General features: G+C 37.4%; 3 protein-coding genes across 5 annotated transcripts in view; 1 reads left to right on the forward strand and 2 right to left on the reverse strand.

The window, feature by feature from the left end:
* LOC108974529 (toll-like receptor 9) overlaps positions 1–17,987 on the forward strand; it is a 36,997-nt gene extending 19,010 nt beyond the window's left edge. The window contains exons 2-8 of the mRNA XM_018942424.1: positions 14,413–14,905; positions 14,982–15,177; positions 15,251–15,536; positions 15,597–16,308; positions 16,363–16,509; positions 16,703–16,788; positions 16,851–17,987. Coding sequence (XP_018797969.1) covers positions 14,413–14,905; positions 14,982–15,177; positions 15,251–15,536; positions 15,597–16,308; positions 16,363–16,509; positions 16,703–16,788; positions 16,851–17,382 — 2,452 coding nt within the window. The 3' untranslated portion in view covers positions 17,383–17,987. The remainder of the gene's footprint in view (positions 1–14,412; positions 14,906–14,981; positions 15,178–15,250; positions 15,537–15,596; positions 16,309–16,362; positions 16,510–16,702; positions 16,789–16,850) is intronic.
* On the reverse strand, positions 1,861–6,069 carry LOC108974530 (lysozyme c-1). Of its 2 annotated transcripts, none has more exons than XM_018942426.1 (5): positions 5,606–6,069; positions 2,620–2,777; positions 2,400–2,552; positions 2,164–2,312; positions 1,861–2,100 (listed from the first exon to the last, which is right to left on the reverse strand). In XM_018942426.1, the coding sequence occupies exons 2-5, from the start codon at positions 2,765–2,767 to the stop codon at positions 2,095–2,097; spliced, it is 456 nt and encodes a 151-aa protein (XP_018797971.1). In that variant the 5' UTR covers positions 2,768–2,777; positions 5,606–6,069; the 3' UTR covers positions 1,861–2,094. The 2 variants fall into 2 exon arrangements, with proteins under 2 accessions (XP_018797971.1, XP_018797970.1); XM_018942425.1 differs by lacking the exon at positions 5,606–6,069 and adding an exon at positions 3,943–4,016.
* Positions 7,863–20,633, reverse strand: LOC108974531 (lysozyme). 2 transcript variants are annotated; one of them, XM_018942428.1, is made up of 4 exons: positions 20,442–20,633; positions 10,872–10,960; positions 10,671–10,734; positions 7,863–8,390 (listed from the first exon to the last, which is right to left on the reverse strand). In XM_018942428.1, exons 1-4 carry the CDS (start codon positions 20,521–20,523, stop codon positions 8,257–8,259), a joined length of 369 nt encoding a protein of 122 aa, XP_018797973.1. In that variant the 5' UTR covers positions 20,524–20,633; the 3' UTR covers positions 7,863–8,256. The 2 variants fall into 2 exon arrangements, with proteins under 2 accessions (XP_018797973.1, XP_018797972.1); XM_018942427.1 differs by lacking the exon at positions 20,442–20,633 and adding an exon at positions 11,114–11,704.
* Between the last annotated feature and the right edge of the window lie 1,132 nt (positions 20,634–21,765).

The raw sequence follows: 21,765 nt of genomic DNA on the forward strand, positions 1-21,765 counted from the left end.
CTTTTTGGATTTTGCACGTTTTTCACATTTTTTTGGAAAAATTGCTAAATGTTACATATATGTATATAGTAAATATGTTAAATCATACTCAAATATATATAAACATATTAGATAATACAAATAAAATGGCACTTTTAACACCTTTTGATTTCTCACAGATTCCTTTGCTGTTCGCTTGTCGGTGGCTTTGGCTTCATTATGGCCAATTATCGCCGCTGGTTACTAAACTAATAGCAATAACAACAACAGTAGAGTAGTATATCTGTTAATGAATGATATTCCGAAAAGTAAAATCACTGAAATAATGCCCGACACATTATTTCCACTTCTCTGAACTTCCACAACTTGCTAATTGTGAATTGTTTTGATATGCTACCATTTACCTTAGTAACTATATACGAAAACATTCTTTATATATATATGTATGTGTATATATGTATATGTATATATATTTCTACTTATGTGGAAGAAGAAAAATATTTAATGTTTCTGATTTACTTTGAGGCTTTTTGGCGGCAGAAGTTCAAACAGTGAAATTTGAAGTTTGCTCCGCAACACTTTCGGCCTTCAGAAGAACTTTGTTATGTTGGAACTTCAAGGGATATACGTATATTATAGTATATTCCTTGTAGTAGAACTGAGTTAGAGCTGTAATATTATTTAAAATTACTCATTTTTAAATTTATTTACAGTTCTATTATATAATTATAGCATTAAAAGTTAACAAATTTTCAATCTGAATTTTGTTCGGCTAGTTACCGGAACGGACTCATATTTTTATCCGGCCAAGGACTGTTAAGTCGGCATCATGCCTGAAAATTACCATAGGAATGCTTTCTTCCGCTGCAACAACCAATTCAGAGTAAAAACAAGTAAGGAAGGGCTAAGTTCGGGTGTCACCGAACATTTTATACTCTCGCATGATAAAGTGATAATCGAGATTTCAGGCGTGGTTGTGAACCGATTTCACCCATATTTGGTACATGTCATCAGGGTGTTAAGAAAATATTATATACCGAATTTCATTGAAATCGGTTGAGTACTTCCTGAGATATGGYTTTTGGTCCATAAGTGGGCGACGCTACGCCCATTTTCAATTTTTAAAAAAATCCTAGATGCAGCTTCCTTCTGACATTTCTTCTGTAAAATTTAGTGTTTCTGACGTTTTTTGTTAGTCGGTTAACGCACTTTTAGTGATTTTCAACATAAGGAGGTGGGCGTGGTTATTGTCCGACTTCTTCCATTTTTGAACTGTATATGGAAATGCCTAAAAGAAATGACTCTATACAGTTTGGTTGACATAGCTATAGTAGTTTTCGAGATATGTACAAAAAAGTTAGTAGGGGGCGGGGCCACGCCCACTTTTCCAAAAAACTTACGTCCAAATATGACCTTCCCTAATGCGATCCTTTGTGCCAAATTCATCATTTTAATATCTTTATTTATGGCTTAGTTATGACACTTTATAGGTTTTCGGTCTCCGCCATTTTGTGGGTTGGCAGTAGGCCGATTTTGCCCATCTTCGAATTTAACCTTCTTATGGAGCAGGAAATACGTATACCAAGTTTCATCATGATATCTCAAATTTTACTCAAGTTACAGCTTGTACGGACGGACGGACAGGCGGACGGACGGACAGACAGACATCCGGATTTTAACTCTACTCGTCACCCTGATCACTTTGGTATATATAACCCTATATCTAACTCTTTTAGTTTTAGGACTTACAAATAACCGTTATGTGAACAAAACTATAATATTCTCTTTGGCAACTTTGTTGCAAGAGTATAAAAATATATATTTTTTAAAGTTTGGAACGAAATTCGAAAGATCAACATATAATTTTTAACACTATTAGAATTGCTAGAACATCAAAAGAGAATTCAAAATAAATTTATTGCTGAAACTACATCTATGTATTTGATTTCTAAATTTGTTTCATCCCTTCTTGTAATGTTATTTAGTAAGTAGCGTTGCCAATGGTATGCGAAGTCACGCAAAATGTGACGCATATATGTACATGTGTGTGTGTGTAGCATATTGCTGTTTCGTAGTTACAAAATGCCACTACACTCCACCACGTTTCACTATCGTTTACACCTAGTTAATATTAAAATTTCATATAATAATTAGATTTCTGATCAATGATCGGGTCGGTCTCACTGTCTGTATGTTGCACGCCAGGCCGAGATTCGGCAGGTTCTGGGTGTTGCGGCACGAGGCACACCAGCCGGACCAATATTTGAAGCCATTACGTTCGAATATTCGCTTCGCACACTCCACATCGTCGTCTATGTTGTCATCAAGGAAGTCTGTGTTTGAGTTCAAACTCAAAATTAGTCAAGTTCACGGCGAGTATTGAAAGTTATTACACTTATGTATGCGTGCAGCCGCCTTACCTTCACATTTCTTATCGCAAAGGCCACCTTTGCGATTGACGCGACACCATTCTTTGCTGCTTATCTGGAAGAGTCCGTAACTGGCGCTGCCGTTAGGATTTCGTTTCACCACTTTGGTGCTCCTATTGCTCTCGTGCTCGATCAAGCAAATCCCTGTTGCAGCGGTAAATATTCCAATGAAATATAATTATATTTGTTGTTTCTCAATAATGGTACTTACAGTTAGAGAGAAACGTTTTGTTGATACCGTATTTTAGCAAAAGCTCTTTCGCCAACTGGCAACGCATGTATTCTTTGGCATCCACATGAGTGCTCAGTAGAAGACAGCTCAGAAGCAGTGGAGCTAACAGGAAAGTAAGGCGAGCCATTTTTAAGTCTCTATAAGGAATATTGAATGACAAAAGGCACAATAATATTGTTAGAGATAACTGTAGATGATTGGTGCTGGCATTTAATATGATATAGGTTAGGGATCTCAAGTCTTTTTCGATTTTGATTACAGCTTTTGTCAAACCGCCGATCGTATGACAGACATTGGAAAAACGTGTCATAAAAATAAGTATAACTGGTAACAAAAAATGCCCATTGCGCTCTCACTAACCGTAGCAAAACTATGTTTCACTATATATAAAATTACATAGCTAGAAAAATTATTTTAGATTGTTGAACTTAAGAGCTTTGATACAAACGAATATATCTTTCGAACTCATCACAAAAAAAAAAAAAACAAAAAAAAAAATAAAAAATTAACCGGTGAATTCTCAGAATGATTTTAGTATAATAATTATCCTGCCGCGAGTAAACAATTTTAGAAAATCAGCACAATATTTTAGATAAGTACTTTTTAGTAGATAAGCTAATTCTAAAGTCAACAACTCAAATGTAGAATATAGGCTCATATGAAACTCGCACACTTATTTTAGCATATTGTTTTTGTTTGGTACGTAATTAGCACATCTCAAAGCCAGGAAGATGTTCTTTCGCCGGGGTGTGCATAAAATTTGACTTATTGAGCCACTAAATGCGACCTCAGCACTAAAGGACAAAGGAGAGTTAAGGGGATATTACAAAAATTTACTAAAATCGATTATTTTTTATATTTTCTAAGTTGGGTTACATTGCTTTACAAAAAATTGATTTTCTTATTGTTTTGCTAAACACCTCTAAAATATTGTCCTAAATTTTCCAGCGGTTTCAAATAATAGTTTTGAAGATACAGCTTTGAGAACTTGTGGGCTCGAGGCTGGGCTAAGTGCACCGTCTTTGAACGAATTCTTCTCGAAACTTTGTTTTTGAAGTCTGTTGGCAAGATTTCTCGGGAACTACTTAACCGATCATCATCAAATTTTAGACAGGTCTTTAAGACATAATTCTTAAAGACTTGGACGAAAGATTTTTGTCGATAGCTACTATTTGAAAAAAGATGTTGCGAAATTTCCACTGAAATTTTAATTTTTTTGTAGAAATGTGTGCCAAAATTTAAATTTTCAGTATTTTTTCTTTGTCAGAGTTAAGGTTTTAGGTAAAACATGTATTTTTTCACCTTAAGTGAGAGTTATCCTCCCAACGCGGACGCATCTTTTTTCCGAGGGTCATCGGAAACGGCATCGAAATGGCCTAATTTAAATTATTTTTTTTTCAAAATTTCAGAATTTCTTTATTACTAGTGTATGTTTGTAACAATAAAAAATTCTAATAATATATTTAATTTTTTAAATGATAAAAGAATTGTTGAAAAAATGATTTTCTTTTACGCGAGGAAACCCATGTAACAGCATAACTAGGTATGAATATGTCTAAAAGAGGCTTTTTAAAATTCAAATTATTTTTGAAGATATAGATATTTTGCTGGCCCGGCAGCCATTTCGACCAGTTCGCGAAACTGGAGACGCGTTTTTCTCGACTGAACCGATTGTCTTGATATTGTTAGAAACTATCCATATCCCCAAATTTTAATACTCACTACTTTTAAAAATACGAATAAGTAAAAAAAAAATGCTACAAAAATGTATTTATTTTCTAGCAATCGCCACTCCATGAATTTAGTTTTCCAACTTTCCCGTATTTCCAGACATTATTCCAGAATAAGTTTTTTTTTTTTAATTTCAAATGGCTCGGTAGAAATCGTGAGAATGGGCAGTTTTTTAAGACCTCCACTTTATCTGCTGTAATTTTTTAAAATTATATATTTAATAATTTTTTTCTGCACTTCTTGTTAAATTCTCTAGACTAGAATAGTATTGAGATAGATATAATAGAGTTAAAAGTATATTGATTGACAAATACTGCGAATCCGATTGCAACGGATTTAAGACTTGCAGCTGCGGTTTCCTCAGCTTCATTCCAAATTCGCTGAGCAATTTTAGTCAAACCGTTAGTCATGCCTTTTACATATAACAACAACCACAAATCTGTGATATTTAAAGAAAATATCGTAGAATTGTTAGCATGGAATAAATTTTATGGGAAAATAAATTAGTTCACTCGACTCAGAAACTGAATTTAACGCTAAAAACCCACCCACTTTATGACTAACAGTTGCACACTATCGAGACTTCACGTAAGCCGAACAACACCTTTGCGCTGTGAAGCCCCCACATTGTCAGCTGTTTACCTTAATGTAGGCAAATCACGAAATCTATGGAAAACTAACAAGTTTTATAGGCTACCCCGAATTGATCGGAACAGAATTAATATACATACTATATATATGTACATGGTTGTATGTAATTGAAAATCAGCAAAGACACAAGTAACAAACACGAAATAATTCAAGGTCAACCACAAACAACAACACCAATGTAAGCCAAAACAAACGAAGCGCACATAAATCCGAAGAACGAGCAGGCAAATCAGTTTGACGAGCGAAACGCAATTATGTGCAATCTTTAATTAGTGCTAATCTTTAATTTCTCTTCGCCGGCTTGTTCTTAATGAGCGTGTGCATGTGTGTGTAATTTGGTGATTGTTTATATGGATGCAAGTGAGTGAGTGTGCGTTTGTGTGCTATACGTAATATCTGTCTCTTATACACATCTAGATGTGTATAAGAGACAGTCGCCGGCTTGTTCTTAATGAGCGTGTGCATGTGTGTGTAATTTGGTGATTGTTTATATGGATGCAAGTGAGTGAGTGTGCGTTTGTGTGCTATACGTAATATTTACTATTTATAATATTACGAGCTGCGGACAGGTGAAAGTGCTTACTTAATAAAGCCGCTCGATAATCTCACGCGCGCCCCGACACACACGTACACACACAACAGGTGAGCGCTGCCTGAACACAGAGTGCTTATTCTAAATATAAAGCACGACTTCGTCTTAACACTTAAACGCGTGGCAACTACAATAACACAATTTTCGGCGAAACTCCTTCAAAATATTTACAAAATAATATTTGTATATGTATGTTAGTACAATTGTTGTTGCACTTGCGATTCGCGACTTTTGATTAGATGCGACTATTAGATTAGTTATTAGTTTGAATTCGCAGATGATTTATTAATTAGTTGGCGTTTGTTATTGTTGTTTATATGTTTTCGGGTTCACTTTTAATTAGTTTTGCTTTGTGCGCGCGCAACAATGCCAACAACAAAAGTGCCTCTGAAGATAGCGACAAGCGACGAACCGATCGTGCGGCTAACTAAAGCGATGTGCGCTTAATGATCCCAAAGCGGTAACTAAACCGTGAATGGAACATGTTTTGGTCTTTTGTTTTTGTTGTGTTCTTTATTTTGAACACACTGTTCTGTTTACAATGTGAGCGACAGGCGCCAGAAGGTGTATTGGTAACTGTGTGTATTTGTGTGTGTGTGTGTGTTCGTTTATTAATTCCTGCTGGCATGGGACACTGCCGAAGCACGCTATAGCTGAAACTGAAAGTTATAAAAGGGTGCTGAGAAGCCTTTTTATAACTTTAACAGGATATATTGAGTTTGCCACGATGCTTGTAACACCGAAAAGGAAATGTCAGAGATCCTATAAAATGTACTATATATTGATTAACCACATTAATAAAAACTTGATTGACGAGTATATAGTATATAAACGATCAGCGTGACTGGCTAAGTCAGTTTAATCATGTCCGCCCGTCCATCGGTCCGTCCTTCTGTATATATACTAATAGGTTCTTCAGTTCTCGAGATACCGTTCTGAAATTTTGCACTCATCATTTCGTCTCTGTGAAGCTGCTCAATTGTCGGAATAACAAATATCGGGCCGTTACAGCATATAGCTGCTATACAAACTGAACGATCGGAATCTAGTGGTCGTATTGAAAATCATCTTATTTGACGGGAAATCATCACGAAAATTGCGTAGATTATTGCTTAAAGCAACCGGTGCCATCGCCGAAAAAATTTGTCGAATCGAGTAAAGAAAGCATACAGTTGACCGTTCAAAGTTCTTGTAAGGGATCTTTTGTATTTGTAAATACCTTTTGGTCTTCCGGTCCTTTCATACGATTTTCGGTAATGACTCGACTCTGCCACCTATTCGAGGATATGAAACTGCCAGCAAAAACTAAAAAGATGCCTCAGAAACTTGAGAAAACTTATATTATTAGCTACTGAGACATATACACTACCACAAACACTGTTTTTATTATATTATTATACCGGTTGTAGCGTAACGCAAGAAACCCACTGCCATGATTCGAGTATAATTAGCATATTATTTCTCATTAGACTGTGGCTAAGCACAACTTTTAAAACATTTTGTATTCAAAAAGCTCTCTCAAACACCCGATGAGCCGTGCACACACTTCAAGTTTATACAAACAAACTTGTTTATATGTATGTTAATTGCAGCTATTTCGAGCGTGGGTGACAGCCGTTTCGAAGTAAAGTTGGTTCCAGAAATGGGTTTTCAAAACATAAGTGAGTCGAAAACGCCGAAATTCATACAAATGATAAGTGTGTGGGTATGTATGCAAGTCAAGCGCTTAAAATTTCAAGAAAATCTTGTGTGTGTGTTTACATATTGACTTTTAAGTTTCAGCGTTGCAAGTTTCAAAAGATTGCTCAAATACTTCGTCGTGATAAAGTCTTTTTATCGTTTCAATGTTCATCTTATCAACCACAATGATAAGAGGCTGCCATATTTGCAAAACAAAAACAATAAATGCCCTAAAGCGGAAATTGTAAGTTGAGGACTCGACTGCATACCAATGAGCGTGGAGCGAAGTGCTCAGCGCATATTTGTATATATTTGACTGTTTTATTTTCATAAATGCCTGTGTTTTGCGCACCTTATTAGTATTATACTATCTATAGTGTATACATATATGTATATTAATTTTTTTATATATTTTTTTTCAATTTTGGTTGGGAGCATTGAAGATAAAAATCTAAATTAAAATAATTTTTGAACTACTCTTCAACTGACATTATCAAACCGCTTTTTTAATACCGCACAGTGTTGATTTTCCTCTACCAAATAGTTAAAAAAAGGATAGGTACGCAAGTATGTATGTATTTGTGATATAATTTATTGAGCCAATTTCCGCTACTTAAAATCGAATTTATAAAACTTAGAAATAATTTAATATTTTTCCTTAGCATAATTACTATTTACGTACATATGTATGTTTGTATATGTAAATTTGTGAGCGTTTTCTTCGGCGCGAATTCGAAAACATTTGATGTGGTTGATTTGTATGCCATGTGAAGCTTAAGGGTAAATCGTTTGTTTGTATAAAAAGTCATTATTTCTCGTTATATATGTATGTTTATGCGATGTGCTCGCATGCACGCCAATTCTCGCCTTAGAGGTCCTTGTGAAGAGCCACCAGTGGCGGGTTCTAACTTCCTTCAACAGCAACAAATACGTAGACCGGCAGATAGATGTAAGAGATGAGCTCAGCACCTGGAGACATCGGGCAGCGTACGTCCACGGCACTTATTAACCCAACCAGGCCAAGCCTGAAAGCCGTGCCTGTTGAAAATTTGCATGGCACAACGAGAATCATCGGAGATTTCATCATTCAAAAAATCTGTAGAAAAGATAGAAATAAATTAAGCAACTGGAACTGAATTACAATACATAATTGTGTTTGTATAGTCATTAAGAGAGTTTAATAATTGAAATTAAAAAGCTTGTGCATGTATATTGGTGAGATAAGGTAATCTTAATGACATGTTTATTTATGGCATATAGATAAATGTGAACAAAATATGCCTTTCATGCATTTTTCGAAGCTTAAAAACAGTGGTTTTATTTCCAATAATAATTAACGAATTTTAAGTTTAAAACTGGGGTACTTAGGGGATTACATGTTCTTACGAGTTTCAAAAACTCAATTGTTTTTATTGTCTTACTAAATTCTACAACACCTTTAGAATATTGTCCCAAATTTTCAAGTTTAGCCGAGTAATAGTTTCGGAGATACAGCCTTGAGAACTTGTGTCGGTTGGAAAGATTCCTAGAGAACTACTCAACCAATCTTTTTTGAAATTTTATACAGGTCTTTGAGATACAATTCTTAAAGGTCTGGACCAAGGGTTTTTCGATTACAACTATTTAGAACAACATATTAGATGATCTTGTAAAGGCTCCTCCTTTCCAAGAACTAAATTTTTTTTATTAGTAAATAAGTAACAATAAAAAAAATTAAATAAATTTTATTTGACAAAAAATAATTGATAAAAGGCTATTTTTACCCTAGGAAACCCATGTATCCCCTTAAAGAGATACTTATTTGTAGAAAATCGCCCGACAGCTGTCATTATTGACACGTTTCTATTTGCCAAAGCGACTGCAAAGACTATGTTTGATACGTGCCTTGGGCAGTAATTAATGCCACATTTCGCGAAGTTATTTTGTCAAATAGTTTCCATGAAGAAAATTGGTTTTGATGGGTTAGTTCGTCTGACAGCTATGTATTAGGTGCATTCCAAAGTAAAGTGTGCTATCGGAGCGAAAATGAGCTTCTAACATTAGAGCCAACATAAAATTTTGTCTTAAAATTATTAAAATTTTTACCGAAACGTTTCAATTGACGAAAAAAGTGCATTACGATGATTGCCTCTCCCGTGGCAGAGTGCACGGGTGGTTTCAACGTTTTCAAAGTGGTCGTGAGGACATAAATGACGATCAACATGTATGACATCATCATGACATCACCGGAAATTCCATCGAAACTGTGCGTGAATTCATGAAAAAATTGCTCAGAGTCTAATATTCGAAGGACCAAATATTTGACCAAAAATCACATTTTAACCATTAACCATCCTCCCTATTCACCTGATATGGCACCGAGCGAGTTCTTCTTTTTCGGAAAAATGCATTTGCCCATGAAAGGAAAACGTTTTGCAGACGTAGAGGCCATTGAAAAGGCTTGCACCGGCATACTGGCGCCATACCGGCCAACGAGTTAAAACACTTGTTCGACATGCTTTTAAACCGTGCAATAAGCGTTATTGAAGCAGAAGAAGATTATTTTGAATAAAATGAATTGATTCTGCTGAAAAACCATTTGTTCTGCTTTTTTTTAAAGTCCTGTGTACTTTGGAACGCACCTTGTATGTCCTATAGTAAGCAGCTATGTTATGCTTAGATGTTAATCAGAGAGCAAGAACGCTCATTGCATTCACAAACATAAATAGGTTAAACAGATTAGAGAGATGATAATTAAAGCTTGCGACAATTTCTTGCCGCAAATTATTTACGAGAAAAGTAGATAACGGTGAAAGTAAGTTAAGTGTGAAATAATACAACGTCAATTGCAGCACATTGTGAAGTATTCGGACTATTTCAGTTAGATTCATTGAGAGTGAGCCGGGATCGAGGAGTATTTAATAGTATTGATGAGTTTAGAGAGTTAAAAATCAGGAGGTTTACCGACTAATTTCTGTAAAATAACTTCCTTGGAAAAATTGCAGTTAGTCCTTTGACATTAATCCCAGACGGGGACTTCACTTTATATGTCTAAGATGGTATATATGTGAAGTAATGAGTTAGGGTCTGACTTTGTCTTGTAATATGTGAATAAAAGTCTAGTTAAAAGTGAATATTTCTCAATGCAACTATTCATAAATATATTTTTCATAATTTAAATTTGAAAAACCGATTTATAATTTACGCTCACTTTAGAATTCAATACTCTTACCACCTTTCTAAGTAGCTGATATACAGTATTGTGTAAGGAAAATGTTTTAAAGAGTGATCTGTTTGCAAAATTACCTTACAAACAAAGCTTCTGAGGTTTCTCTACACATAACACTCAAGTGGTAGATATTGACAAATTTTTATAATTCACAGCATACATACTTACCTTCACATTTTATATTGCATATTCCACCCTTTCGACCTTTGCGACACCAATTTTTATTGTTTATCTAAAAAATAGAGCAAAAAGTAAACGAAAAAATATGTTATTCTAACTGCTTCACTAGACGATCTTTGGTCAAACGAAAGGAAATCATTACGCAGATAAATTGAAGAGCCTCAGGTTAGTCAGAGTAATGCAACTAACCTGAAAAAGTCCATAGCTCACGCTGTGATTAGCTAATTGCATAACTTTTGAAGTACTTCGGCCACTTTCGTTCTCCACCAGGCACACCCCTAACAAAGAAGAAATCGAACATGAATATTTTTTCATTATTTCAATCGAAAATTAATGTCGTATAAATCATTTTATAACTTAATGTTATCGTAATAGAAATTTAAAACACAACACCAAACAAAAAAGTTGCTCCCCTAAACCCAAATACTCACAATTCGAGAGATAACTCCTTGGGAAATCGTGAGCCAACAATTCCTTGGCGAGTTGGCATCGCGTCAACATTTTTGCTTCACTGTGCGTCCACAGGCAGCAACTCAACACCACCGATAGACTCAAAATCGCTATTTTCGATTTGAAGCGCATTTTATATTTTCCGTACCGTGAAATGTGTATTAAATGTTGATAAGAGCGGCAGTTCCTGGAACCGTTTAAAAATAATTTCCACGTTTGTGTGTGTGTGCGCCAATAATTGTAATTTCAAATCAAAGCAATTATACGAAGTCGACACTATGAAATTATTGCACTGCTTGTGGTCAGACTAAAATAGCGACAGGTTAATTAATTCTTTGATTACTGGAAACGCACGCAAATTGTTGTTGCATATGCACTTATGTAAACACTTGTATGTAATATTTGCATTCCCTAATACACGGTGCTTTGCAAATATGCGCTTGAACTGCGTATAGCCTTGAGGATGTGTGTAAGGATTGCGATCACCTTGCTATGCATCTAGGCCGCGCTAAAGGATTGCGAATGTATGCGTTCACTTTCCACAGCTTCCACAGTTAAAGCTCCACGCTTCAGTGTTACCGCACTACTGTCGCACAGCCAGAGGAATTAAGGTTTTTAAAGCCTCGGGGGCCGGACCACTGCGCAGTGCAGCGTCACAGCGTCACCTCCGTCGCGGGATATGCCGCGCATGCTGTGGCAATTGTAAATTTTCCACTTTTCGCAATGCTCCGATGCTCCGCCGGTGTCGCCACATAATTTGCCACTTTTCGTGCATGCAGGCATTTCAACTAATCAATGCTCGTTTTGTGTTCCAGCACTGCTCTGAATCATTAGCATAAAGTCAACTTCTTCAGCGGCTGTCGAGCTACGTGCCTCGGTAGCGTACGATCGCACATAGTAATCACGACGACATCGAAGGCGGTAAAAATAAACATAATTGGATTTGAATGGAGGTGATGGCAGCGATAAAGTTATGAATTAAATAATAGGCACACGCGAGTGCATGGGCTTAGAAGAACTTAACTTTCAATTGTGTGTGTTCTCGAAGTCACTAGAGACACACTTTCGTTTTCGCCTTAACACTGGAACAACGAAGCGTGAAAATAGCAGCACGAACATACTTTAGCTTAAGTGGAACATTTCAGAAGAGAGCACTTGCCCTCGATAAACATTGAATCGTCTAATTCAATTGATGGCGGTCTCACTGAAGAAATAAATAAATAATACTCTTTAGGAACTCCAAGCAGACACGACTGACGTCCTGTTGAATATTCGTCTAATATTAGTTGGTCAGTTACAGCATCAGCCATGGAAAGAAAAGATAGTTTTTCTTCAACTTTAACTGTTTTCAGACTCAAATAAGCTTCCTTAGTATCAATAAGTGCCGATCCATAACTTAATCTCCGCGTGCAACAGCTTTTTTTCGGCATAAATGGAAACTATTATGCGTCAAGACAGGTGTAATGTCACTAATTGGCAAATTGGATTGCATCTAATGCAGTTATTTTGCCTGTTTGTTATGCATCTGACAATCATTCTGTTTTTATGTGTCAAATTGTTGACGTTTTCCGTCTTGACCTAAAAACCATAATGCACTGGAAAATCATGAGAATTTCTACGTCTTGCACGCACAAACATCTCCACTATTTATACAGGGTTTGTCCGGAAAGAAATAGGACTGGTTTTCTACCGCCACGACTGTAGTTCGGAGCGTGCGCGCACCGACTGGATTCGGTAGAGGGCGTTCCTAGCTAACGAACGAGCGCTGGACAGTTGTCTCCGAGCACCTGAAGAGTAAGGACAAACACTTTCGGGCGACGTGTCTCTGTGGTGCAAGCCGAAAATTCACCATTCATTAGAGCAGAGGTATGGGATTGAATGCTGTGTGAAACTCGGTAAATCTGCCACAGAGGTTTTGATATGATCAAGCAGGCTTACCCAGATGTTGCTTTAGCAAGAAGTGTTGTGTTTCGGTGGCACCAGACCTTTTTGGGGGCCGGAAAGAGGTCGCTGATGAAGATAAATTTGTTCCTACTCGACAAACCGTTAATGCCAAGCTTTATGTGGTAGTCCTCAAGAGACTCAAACGAAGGGACAATTGGGTCCGACAAAACATCGCAGACGATTGTAAGTTGCACTTCGTAACGCCCCGGCTCACACCGTCTTTCGTGTGAACAGCTCTCTAATCAAGGTCGGCATCCCAACGCTTCCGCAACCACTCTTCAGCGCAGATGTGGCCCCAAGGGACTTTCTTGTTTCCTTTCCTGAAAAGACCGATGGCAGCGCTGCATCGATGCAGAAGGAGCCTATTTTTAAAGATTTTAAAGAATTGTAATGATTGGTTCAACAAATTTTTTTAAATTGTCTCAGTCCTTTTACTTTGTGGACAAACGCTGTATTCGTTCTATGTATTGAAATGCCATGCCATTGATTCAATATTAAAAAAAAGAAATCGTTCAAAGGTGAAATGAAAGCAACACAGCTGAAGAGTCACTCATCTCTATTAATAAGTGTTTTGAAAAATTTTCGTTAGAAAGTAACACTATTGAAATGGAAACTTAATTGAGAAAGGAAAAATATAGTAAAATAGATATTTCGGCTACTTTGGCTAGCACTGCATATGCTATCATGATCGTTTCATGTTTTTATACTAAATTCAAACACTTTTGTTGTTTTCTTGCTGAAAATTCTATCAATAAAGAATAAATCCAAGCCAGAATTTGATGGATCCTTCTCTTGTGCACGGGCATTGAAGTAAAATGTGTTGGATACATAGCCTGACTATCCGGCTAATGTTTGTGTGGAAAGCACCGCATTCTCCGAAATTTAGGTATAAAAGTTCATAGGCTGCTTTCCTGCCTTATGGAATTTTCCTAGAACGTACTATACACATGCATGATATTCTAGTCACAAATTATATATGCGTGTATGTGTAGAAAGTCGAGCTAACAAGCTAATAGACGCCAGCTTATCTAGCTTATTACTGACATAATAAACACTTAGCAAGTCATTTTAGTTTAACATAATTTTCTTAGTTGAAGAATTGAGTTCAGAAATGTGTGACTGAATCAAAATGTGACTAAATTTGTTATGATTACGGTAATTGAGTTCACACGCCAGAAAAGTGGCACAAACATACAGACATACACACATTAGAATGAATTATTTGTCACTGCGGCGTCACATGTGCTCTAATGATGCCTTGCTATTGGTCACATATTTATGTAATAGGGAAGTATTTTAATGTTTATGCATCCACGCATTCTTTTCTTCATTCCAGCTCACATTCACAGCAATTGCTCACTTTAATCCTCATCGCTTCAATCAGTGCGGCGTTGGGCAATGATTTGCATAATTTGCGTGTCGATACAGCAACAACCACAATCACACCAGCCATGTACCCAACATCATCACTCACAACAATCACACTGTTAACGAAGAGTTCCCCATATATGACGCCCGCTAGAACAATAGCGAACCACAACAACACTGAAGAGATGTCCAATGCAATAATGTTGGCTGGTGGCGCTCCATCCTTGAAGCCTACACCGGCGTCTATGATACCGCATCCACCGCCAGCCATAAAAACGACGGGTAAGCTATTCAACAAGAGCTTGCCGAAGCGTCGAAAGGCGGGAGAAATATCCGCCATACCTGTTTACGACCCCAGCGTAGAGTGGAAGTGTCCGAACGTGACGAGCTCGCGTAGCCTGGAATGCGGCTGTGACCTGCCGCATACACTGCGCTGTACCGGCGATTTGCATGGTTTAACGGTACTATGAGCGCATATTTTATACATTTTTGTGGATTCAACATATTCATACATATGTACATTTTGAAATACTTCAGGTGCTTGCGAGCAATTTGAGAGTTTCCCCGTATACCATCTCGCTACTGGATTGTTCCTTGAGGAATGTGACCTTCTTGAGTGATGCGAAAATTTTCGAAGGCATATCGCTGTATGGTTTGGTAATTTCATCCGGCGAAATAAAGCGCGTGCATAAATCGGCCTTTTTGGGCATAAAAGGACCACTACAAGCCTTAGGTGAGTCCCCTTCGCTTACTTCTTTTACTTTCTGTTTAACTTCGATTATAAATAAAATTCCTCCACCTTATAGGACTACCAGCTAATGCGCTCTTAAGTGTTCCATGGAACTCGATAGCCACACTAACAGCACTCGAGCGTCTAGATTTGTCCAATAACAAAATAAAAGCTTTGGGCACTTCAGATTTTGCGGGACTGTCTAATCTCGTCTATCTTGAGCTGAGCAATAATCAAATATCCAGCATATCACAACGTACATTTATGAATTTAAGGAAATTGGAAGTATTGAAATTGGGTGGCAACCGTCTAGGAGATTATCCAACAAGCCTGAAGGCACTAACCACCTGCTATAATTTACGGTAAATTTGACTCCCCGATATTTTAAATTACGGTTGACTGTAATAACTTTCTTCAAACAGACAACTTGATCTCTCCGCCAATAATCTAAATGGTCCATTAACTGCCTCCACCTTGCCCGGCTTGCGGAGCCTCGAATCATTGGAGTTAAATCGTAATCTCATTAAGAGCATCCAGAACAAAGCTTTGCAAAATTTTTCTGGCCTCACTAGTCTCTCGTTGCGTCATAATCAAATTGACGTGCTACAAGATCACGCCTTTTACGGACTCGGTTCCTTGGAAAATTTGGATCTCAGTTTCAATGGCATTGTCGCTATTTCAAGCGCTTCACTGCAACATCTGACACGCCTCACAACACTCGATCTTACACACAACTTTCTGCGTGCTCTCACCTCTGATCTGATTACACCGTTGCCCTCCCTACAAGTCTTACGTTTAGCCGGAAATGACATTTCAATCGTTGCGAAAAATGCTTTGGATGGCGCACGCGAATTGAAGAGCCTCTCCATGCAAGATAATCCTTTGTCCTGCGACTGCACTATACGCTCGTTCGCCGAGTGGTTGCAGGTGACCAAAATACAGGCGGGCGATTTAATAAGCGCTACTTGCGTGACGCCGCCTCGCCTGGAGGGCGCACCTCTCATACAAGTGCCATTGGAAACTTTAAACTGCGAAATGGACAATGTGGAAAAAGATAATGCCAACATAATAGAGCAGTTAGAAGCGATAACGAGACAAAACCATACGACACACATTAAAGATCTATCAGAAGAGGTAAGTCACGAGAGAGCCGTCGCCAAAATACATGATATATCTTTGCTTTTGCAGATTGTACTACACGAACTGCATTTCTCAGCCGATTACGGACTGATACTAACCTGGATACTTAACCTGAGCAAGAACGACTTTATGTGTGATGCCATCTTTGTCTATAAAGAAGAGAACATCAACGAAATACTGATCGATAACTCACCGGTAGGTTACCTGTAAAACTATACATCTCTATAAAAGTTAATAAGCAAATAGCTCTCTCAAGACTTATTAACGCATCGAAAGCGGTACTTATTTCCCAAGATTAAACAACTTTTTCTAAATTCAATAAGTCATTTCTATTATATTTCGTTAAAAAATACTTGTACTGATCAGAAACACAACATTCTTTTCGCAGATCCACTGTGAAAGCAAGGTGCTGAATGGCCAGAATACTGTCAGTGTCATTGTACCAGATAGCTCTTCCTTGGAAATCGGAGAAAGGTAATTACCATTCAAATAAGGAAACCAATCAGTTAACTACAGAATTTTTTTATTCCGTACAGTTACCGTTTTTGCCTCGTTATGGTGCAGGAACAAAACCACGATGCCGATCTGAATGTAGGCTGCTCCAACATTACAAAACTACAACTTAGCAGCCCAGGATCGGTGCCAGAGGTACGACAATACCAACGGCGTCCATACAGAACTGAGCTGCCCTCATACCGTGACAGCGAAACCAATTTTGCACCCATTGTCGCGCATAAAATGGATGAGAATTTCACGAATTCGAAACGAAATCACAATGCCATATACGAAGAGGCAAGTCAGTCACAACAAACTACACCGCAGCATACATATAACTTCTTGGATTCGCTGAATAAGAGTTTCCTGCCCGGCTTGGGCGTTGGCATACTCGTAACATCGGTGGTGGTACTTATTTGGGGCGCTACACGCATACGACAAAGTTCGAGCAACAGCCGGCCGAGCACACCGACTGCGACCACCTGCTATGCTGCCTCGGAGCACATAGCGCGCCTAGCAGATGCTGAAAATGGCACGCGCTATTTAAAGTTGCAAGCCACGACCAGCCTTTGAGGAACCCCAAACGATGCTGCACTAACGTATAGCACCACCAATTTGTTCATCGTGTGGATTCGGTCCCATTAAAATATATTATATATATACTTTTGTACATACATATACGGTATATGCCTGTGGATCGGAAAATATTGTGAGTTGCTGCTGCCTATTGTAGTTAAGGATCAGCAACTCTTGTGATAGTACAATCTTTGTACCAATGTATTAAAGTACGGTTTTTTTTCATTTTCAAACGATTTTCTAGTTGTAAAGTTAACACTATAGCACCTAAGCCAAATATAAACAAATTGTTAATTCCTCTTTTATAGTAATTTTGTAGCTGTAAGTGCATTCGATTGTCACTTCTCTAGGTTAGGTCCTCTCCTGGTTAAAGAGCACAGTAGACCTGCTCGGAATGATTATATATTGTGCATTTTTCGATTCCTTGTGCCATAGTTGATAGTCCTTTCCAGTACTCACATTCTAATTTATTAGTTATTTAAGTCCTAAATTAGCCTCTCATGCTCATAACTTTTTAAAGCAAATGTTTCCGATGTAATTATGTTTATTTGTTTAGCACATACTCATTCATACATATGCATATAAATATATTAACTAATTTATTAACACACTTCCAATAATTGTTTGAATAAATGATAATATTTATTTATCAAAAGCGCATTGTGAGCATTTATTTCAAAAAACATAAAAATTAAGATGCCATCAAAAGGTCATTAGTCATTGCTGATTGGTCACATTGCTACCATCATGGACTCGGAACTAATTTCAACGTGATAAAGGAAACATTATTTAAATTCATTACTTTCTAAAAGTCTTCACCAAATAATTCTATGAAAAGAATATACAAAGTGATATATTTCTTTAATTAATTGAGAATAAATAAACAAATTAGTAGCGAAAAGAAGAAACGACTGGCGCGCTGTTGTTAACTCGGCTATAATCGCGTAGCGGTGTCTACGCCAATTAATAAGAAGAAGAAATAAACAAAATAGCTCCTAGGTTTATTATGCTTTTGTACAGGGAACTACATACCGGACATGCAGAAAATTTGATAACGATCGGATCACTTGTCTTCTAGCAATCACTCAAGTGTAGTTTCGAAAAGTGAAAAGTGTAGTTTCGAAAAAAACGTCACATCCGTGCCAAATGGCACATCAAAATAATCATTACAGTCAAGATCGCGTTGACTGACTGATGATCAACACGACAATAAAATAAAGGAATTGCTGCTTGAGGATCGACGATTAATAGTCAGAGATCTTACTGGTATCGTAAAAATATCATATAAGGATGATTGAAAACCATTTTGAAGGATCACTTGGGATTAGGAATAGTGAAAGTCAATCACTTTATTTTTTCGAAAAACACCATCGGGTTAACGTTTGTGAAACAATAGTTTACAACTACTGCTATAACATGAAACGTATTATTACTGGCGACCAGCCTTTGATCTATGCTTACGGCCCGGAAACAGACAAAGGTAAGCCGAAGCCGAAAATCTACATCAAAGCAGGTCAAAAACGAGGTTATTAGATAAATATGTTGACAGTTTTCCTCGATTATCGAGGGTGGGGCACTTTGAAGTCCTTCCAAGCAGCTAAGCTGTGAACGAGGTATACTATTTGAGTGTTATGCGGCGGGTGCGAGAAGCTTCTCGCAAAAGAAGGCCGGGGTTATGAACCGACAACTCTTGGTTTTTGCGCCACGATAATGCACCGTTTTGATTCTTCGTGAGTTTTTCGCAAAATTTTCAACCAATATCGTGCCGCAACCCCTGTATTCGCCTGATTCAGCTCTGTGTGACTTCTGGTTATTCAACAAACTCACACAACAGCTTCGGCGAAACCGTTTTGAGGCCATTGTAGCGGTTAAATGTGAATAGCTACGCGCAATGAAGCTATTGCGCAAATTGACTTTAACAACTGTTTCGAGGATTGGAGAAAACGGTAAGACAAGAGACAAGTGTATTGCGGCCAAGGGGATTACTGTGAGGGGGGCGACTTAGAATTTGGAAAATAAATTTCACTCACAGTAGTTTGCCTATAATAATGAGTGCGATTTTTTAATAAGACTTGGTAATCCAGGTTTGATATCTAGAGGACTTCTCTTGTCTCCATTTTTCTGATAAGTGGGTTTTGTGCCAATCCAGTTAACGTAGAAAGGACATTTATGTATTCAGCAGGGGCTTGCTTAGATCCCACGAGAGTCTTCAAGCATCAGGTTTCAAACTTCAAAAATCTCTTTATCATATTTGGAGGAAACTTTTAGTTGTTTTAATTCATGTTATATTATATTATTATTTTTCCCAGAGCAGATTTTTATATTTAAAACCATTTAGTTGATTACTTTTACTATTTCCATAAATAGCGGCACATGTAAGTACATAAGTAATATTTTTATTCACTAATATTATTTCTGTGCGTAACTTTGACCAATTTCCATAATAAATTCATGAAATTGTCGCAAGCGTAATTAATTAATCGCTTTAACTGGACGCGTGCAGTGTGGGCAAAAAATGGTAAGAATGTTTTTTTTTAGGTTGGTATACATATATGTACATATATGGTATATATGTACCATAGTGAGCGCAGTTAACTATAAGTCAAATATATGTCAACATATGAAAAATTAAATGAAACTGATTTCATTGCTGGCAGTGATTAAATTAGTTATAAATTCTTGGAATTAACATAATTAAAATGGCCAGCGAGCACTGTATTTACAAAATTTAATTGAGGATAGCAACAAAAACAATTCATCCAATTACACATGCATACCTACATGCACACACACACATGTAGTAGTGTAGTGGCTCGCAAAATATTCGTTCAATCGTCAAGCTATCGATTGGTTAAACTTTAGTCAATTTTTTACTTTGTCCTTTCGTCGTTTATTTATTGGTGATAGTTGTCCGATTCTTGCCAACACTGCAGCGTATTCGAATTATTTATATTATGAGTGCTCTCCGATGAAGGTGCCAATTATGTAATTATTATTTGTTTCAGACAAACGGATTTATTTTTCATTTGATTCAATAAAAAACTTAGATTTCTCACCTTTCAAACAGCGGTGATGGAAAGTCATTGACCCGCGGAATGCTTGCGCCGTCGGCATGAATAATTTAAAAACGCACGGCATTTGCTTGCCATCGCATCATTTTAATGTGGAAATAATAAAGTGAATTGAAAGTGTCGTAAAACTGCAGCGAATTTTTTTTTTTATTTATTATCAAACTTCCGATTGCCCTGAAAAACAGTTTGAAACATACAGTAAATTTAAAAATGTGAAGGAAGACTGCTTAAATACTTGGTTTTTAAAGTGCCAAATCGAACAAAACTTCCAAGACAAATGAGTTCACAAAGAGCTTCGAAGGGTAAGCAAACTTAGCCATTCTTTAGTTGATCAGACGCACTGAAGAACAACAATGCGGCGGGGGCTGATGGATTGGCGGCCGAGCTATTCCAAAGAACTGATAAGGAGCATGCAGTAGATTATTTGTAGAAAATGGTCGGATGAAAGCATGCCGAACGATTGGAATTTATGTGTGCTCTGCCCAATCCACAAAAGGAAGACCCCAACTTCGCGTATAAGGTTTTATCGAGCACATTGTGTGAAATATTAAAGTCCACCGTCAACAAATAAATCTGGCAGTGAACGAAGGCAAGGCGAAATATCTCCTGTCTTCAAACAAACAGTCGACGCATTGACTCCCACATCACTGCAGCCATAACCTCGTAGTCGTAGATAATTTTTTCTATTTTGGAACCGGAATTAACACCAACAACAACGTCTGCCTCAAAATCCATCGCAGAATAACTCTTGCCAACAGGTGCTAATCTGGACTGAGTAGGAAACTGAGAAGTAAAGTCCTCTCTCGACGATCAAAAACCAAACTCTATAAGCCACTCGTTATCTCGTCCTCATTTCTGGTGCAGAGCCATGGGCGATGACAACATTTGATAAGTCGAAGTTAAGAGTTTTTGAGAGAAATGTTCTGCGAAAGAATTGTGGTCCTTTGCGCGTTGGCCACGGCGAATATCGCATTCGATGGAACGACGAGCTTCTCCCGACTTTGACGTAGTTCAGCGAATTAGGAGACAGCGACTACGGTGGCTAGGCTATGTCATCCGAATGTATGAAAACACTAAAGTGTTCGACGCAGTAACCGCCGAGGGAAGCAAAGGAAGACCTCCACTCCGTTGGAAAGACCCGATGGCGTAGGTTACTATCATATTTTTACAATATATTGTAATTAATTACAAATATGACAATTAATCATATACAACGGTAAAAAAGCACCGCCATGCCACTGTAATTTTTTCCTCGTTATTAAAAAATATTGTCTCCAATCTAAAGAACAGAAATGTATAACCAAAGATA

This window comes from Bactrocera latifrons, unplaced genomic scaffold, assembly GCF_001853355.1.
Source record: "Bactrocera latifrons isolate USDA-ARS-PBARC rearing strain unplaced genomic scaffold, ASM185335v1 scaffold_56, whole genome shotgun sequence".
NCBI lineage: Eukaryota > Metazoa > Arthropoda > Insecta > Diptera > Tephritidae > Bactrocera > Bactrocera latifrons.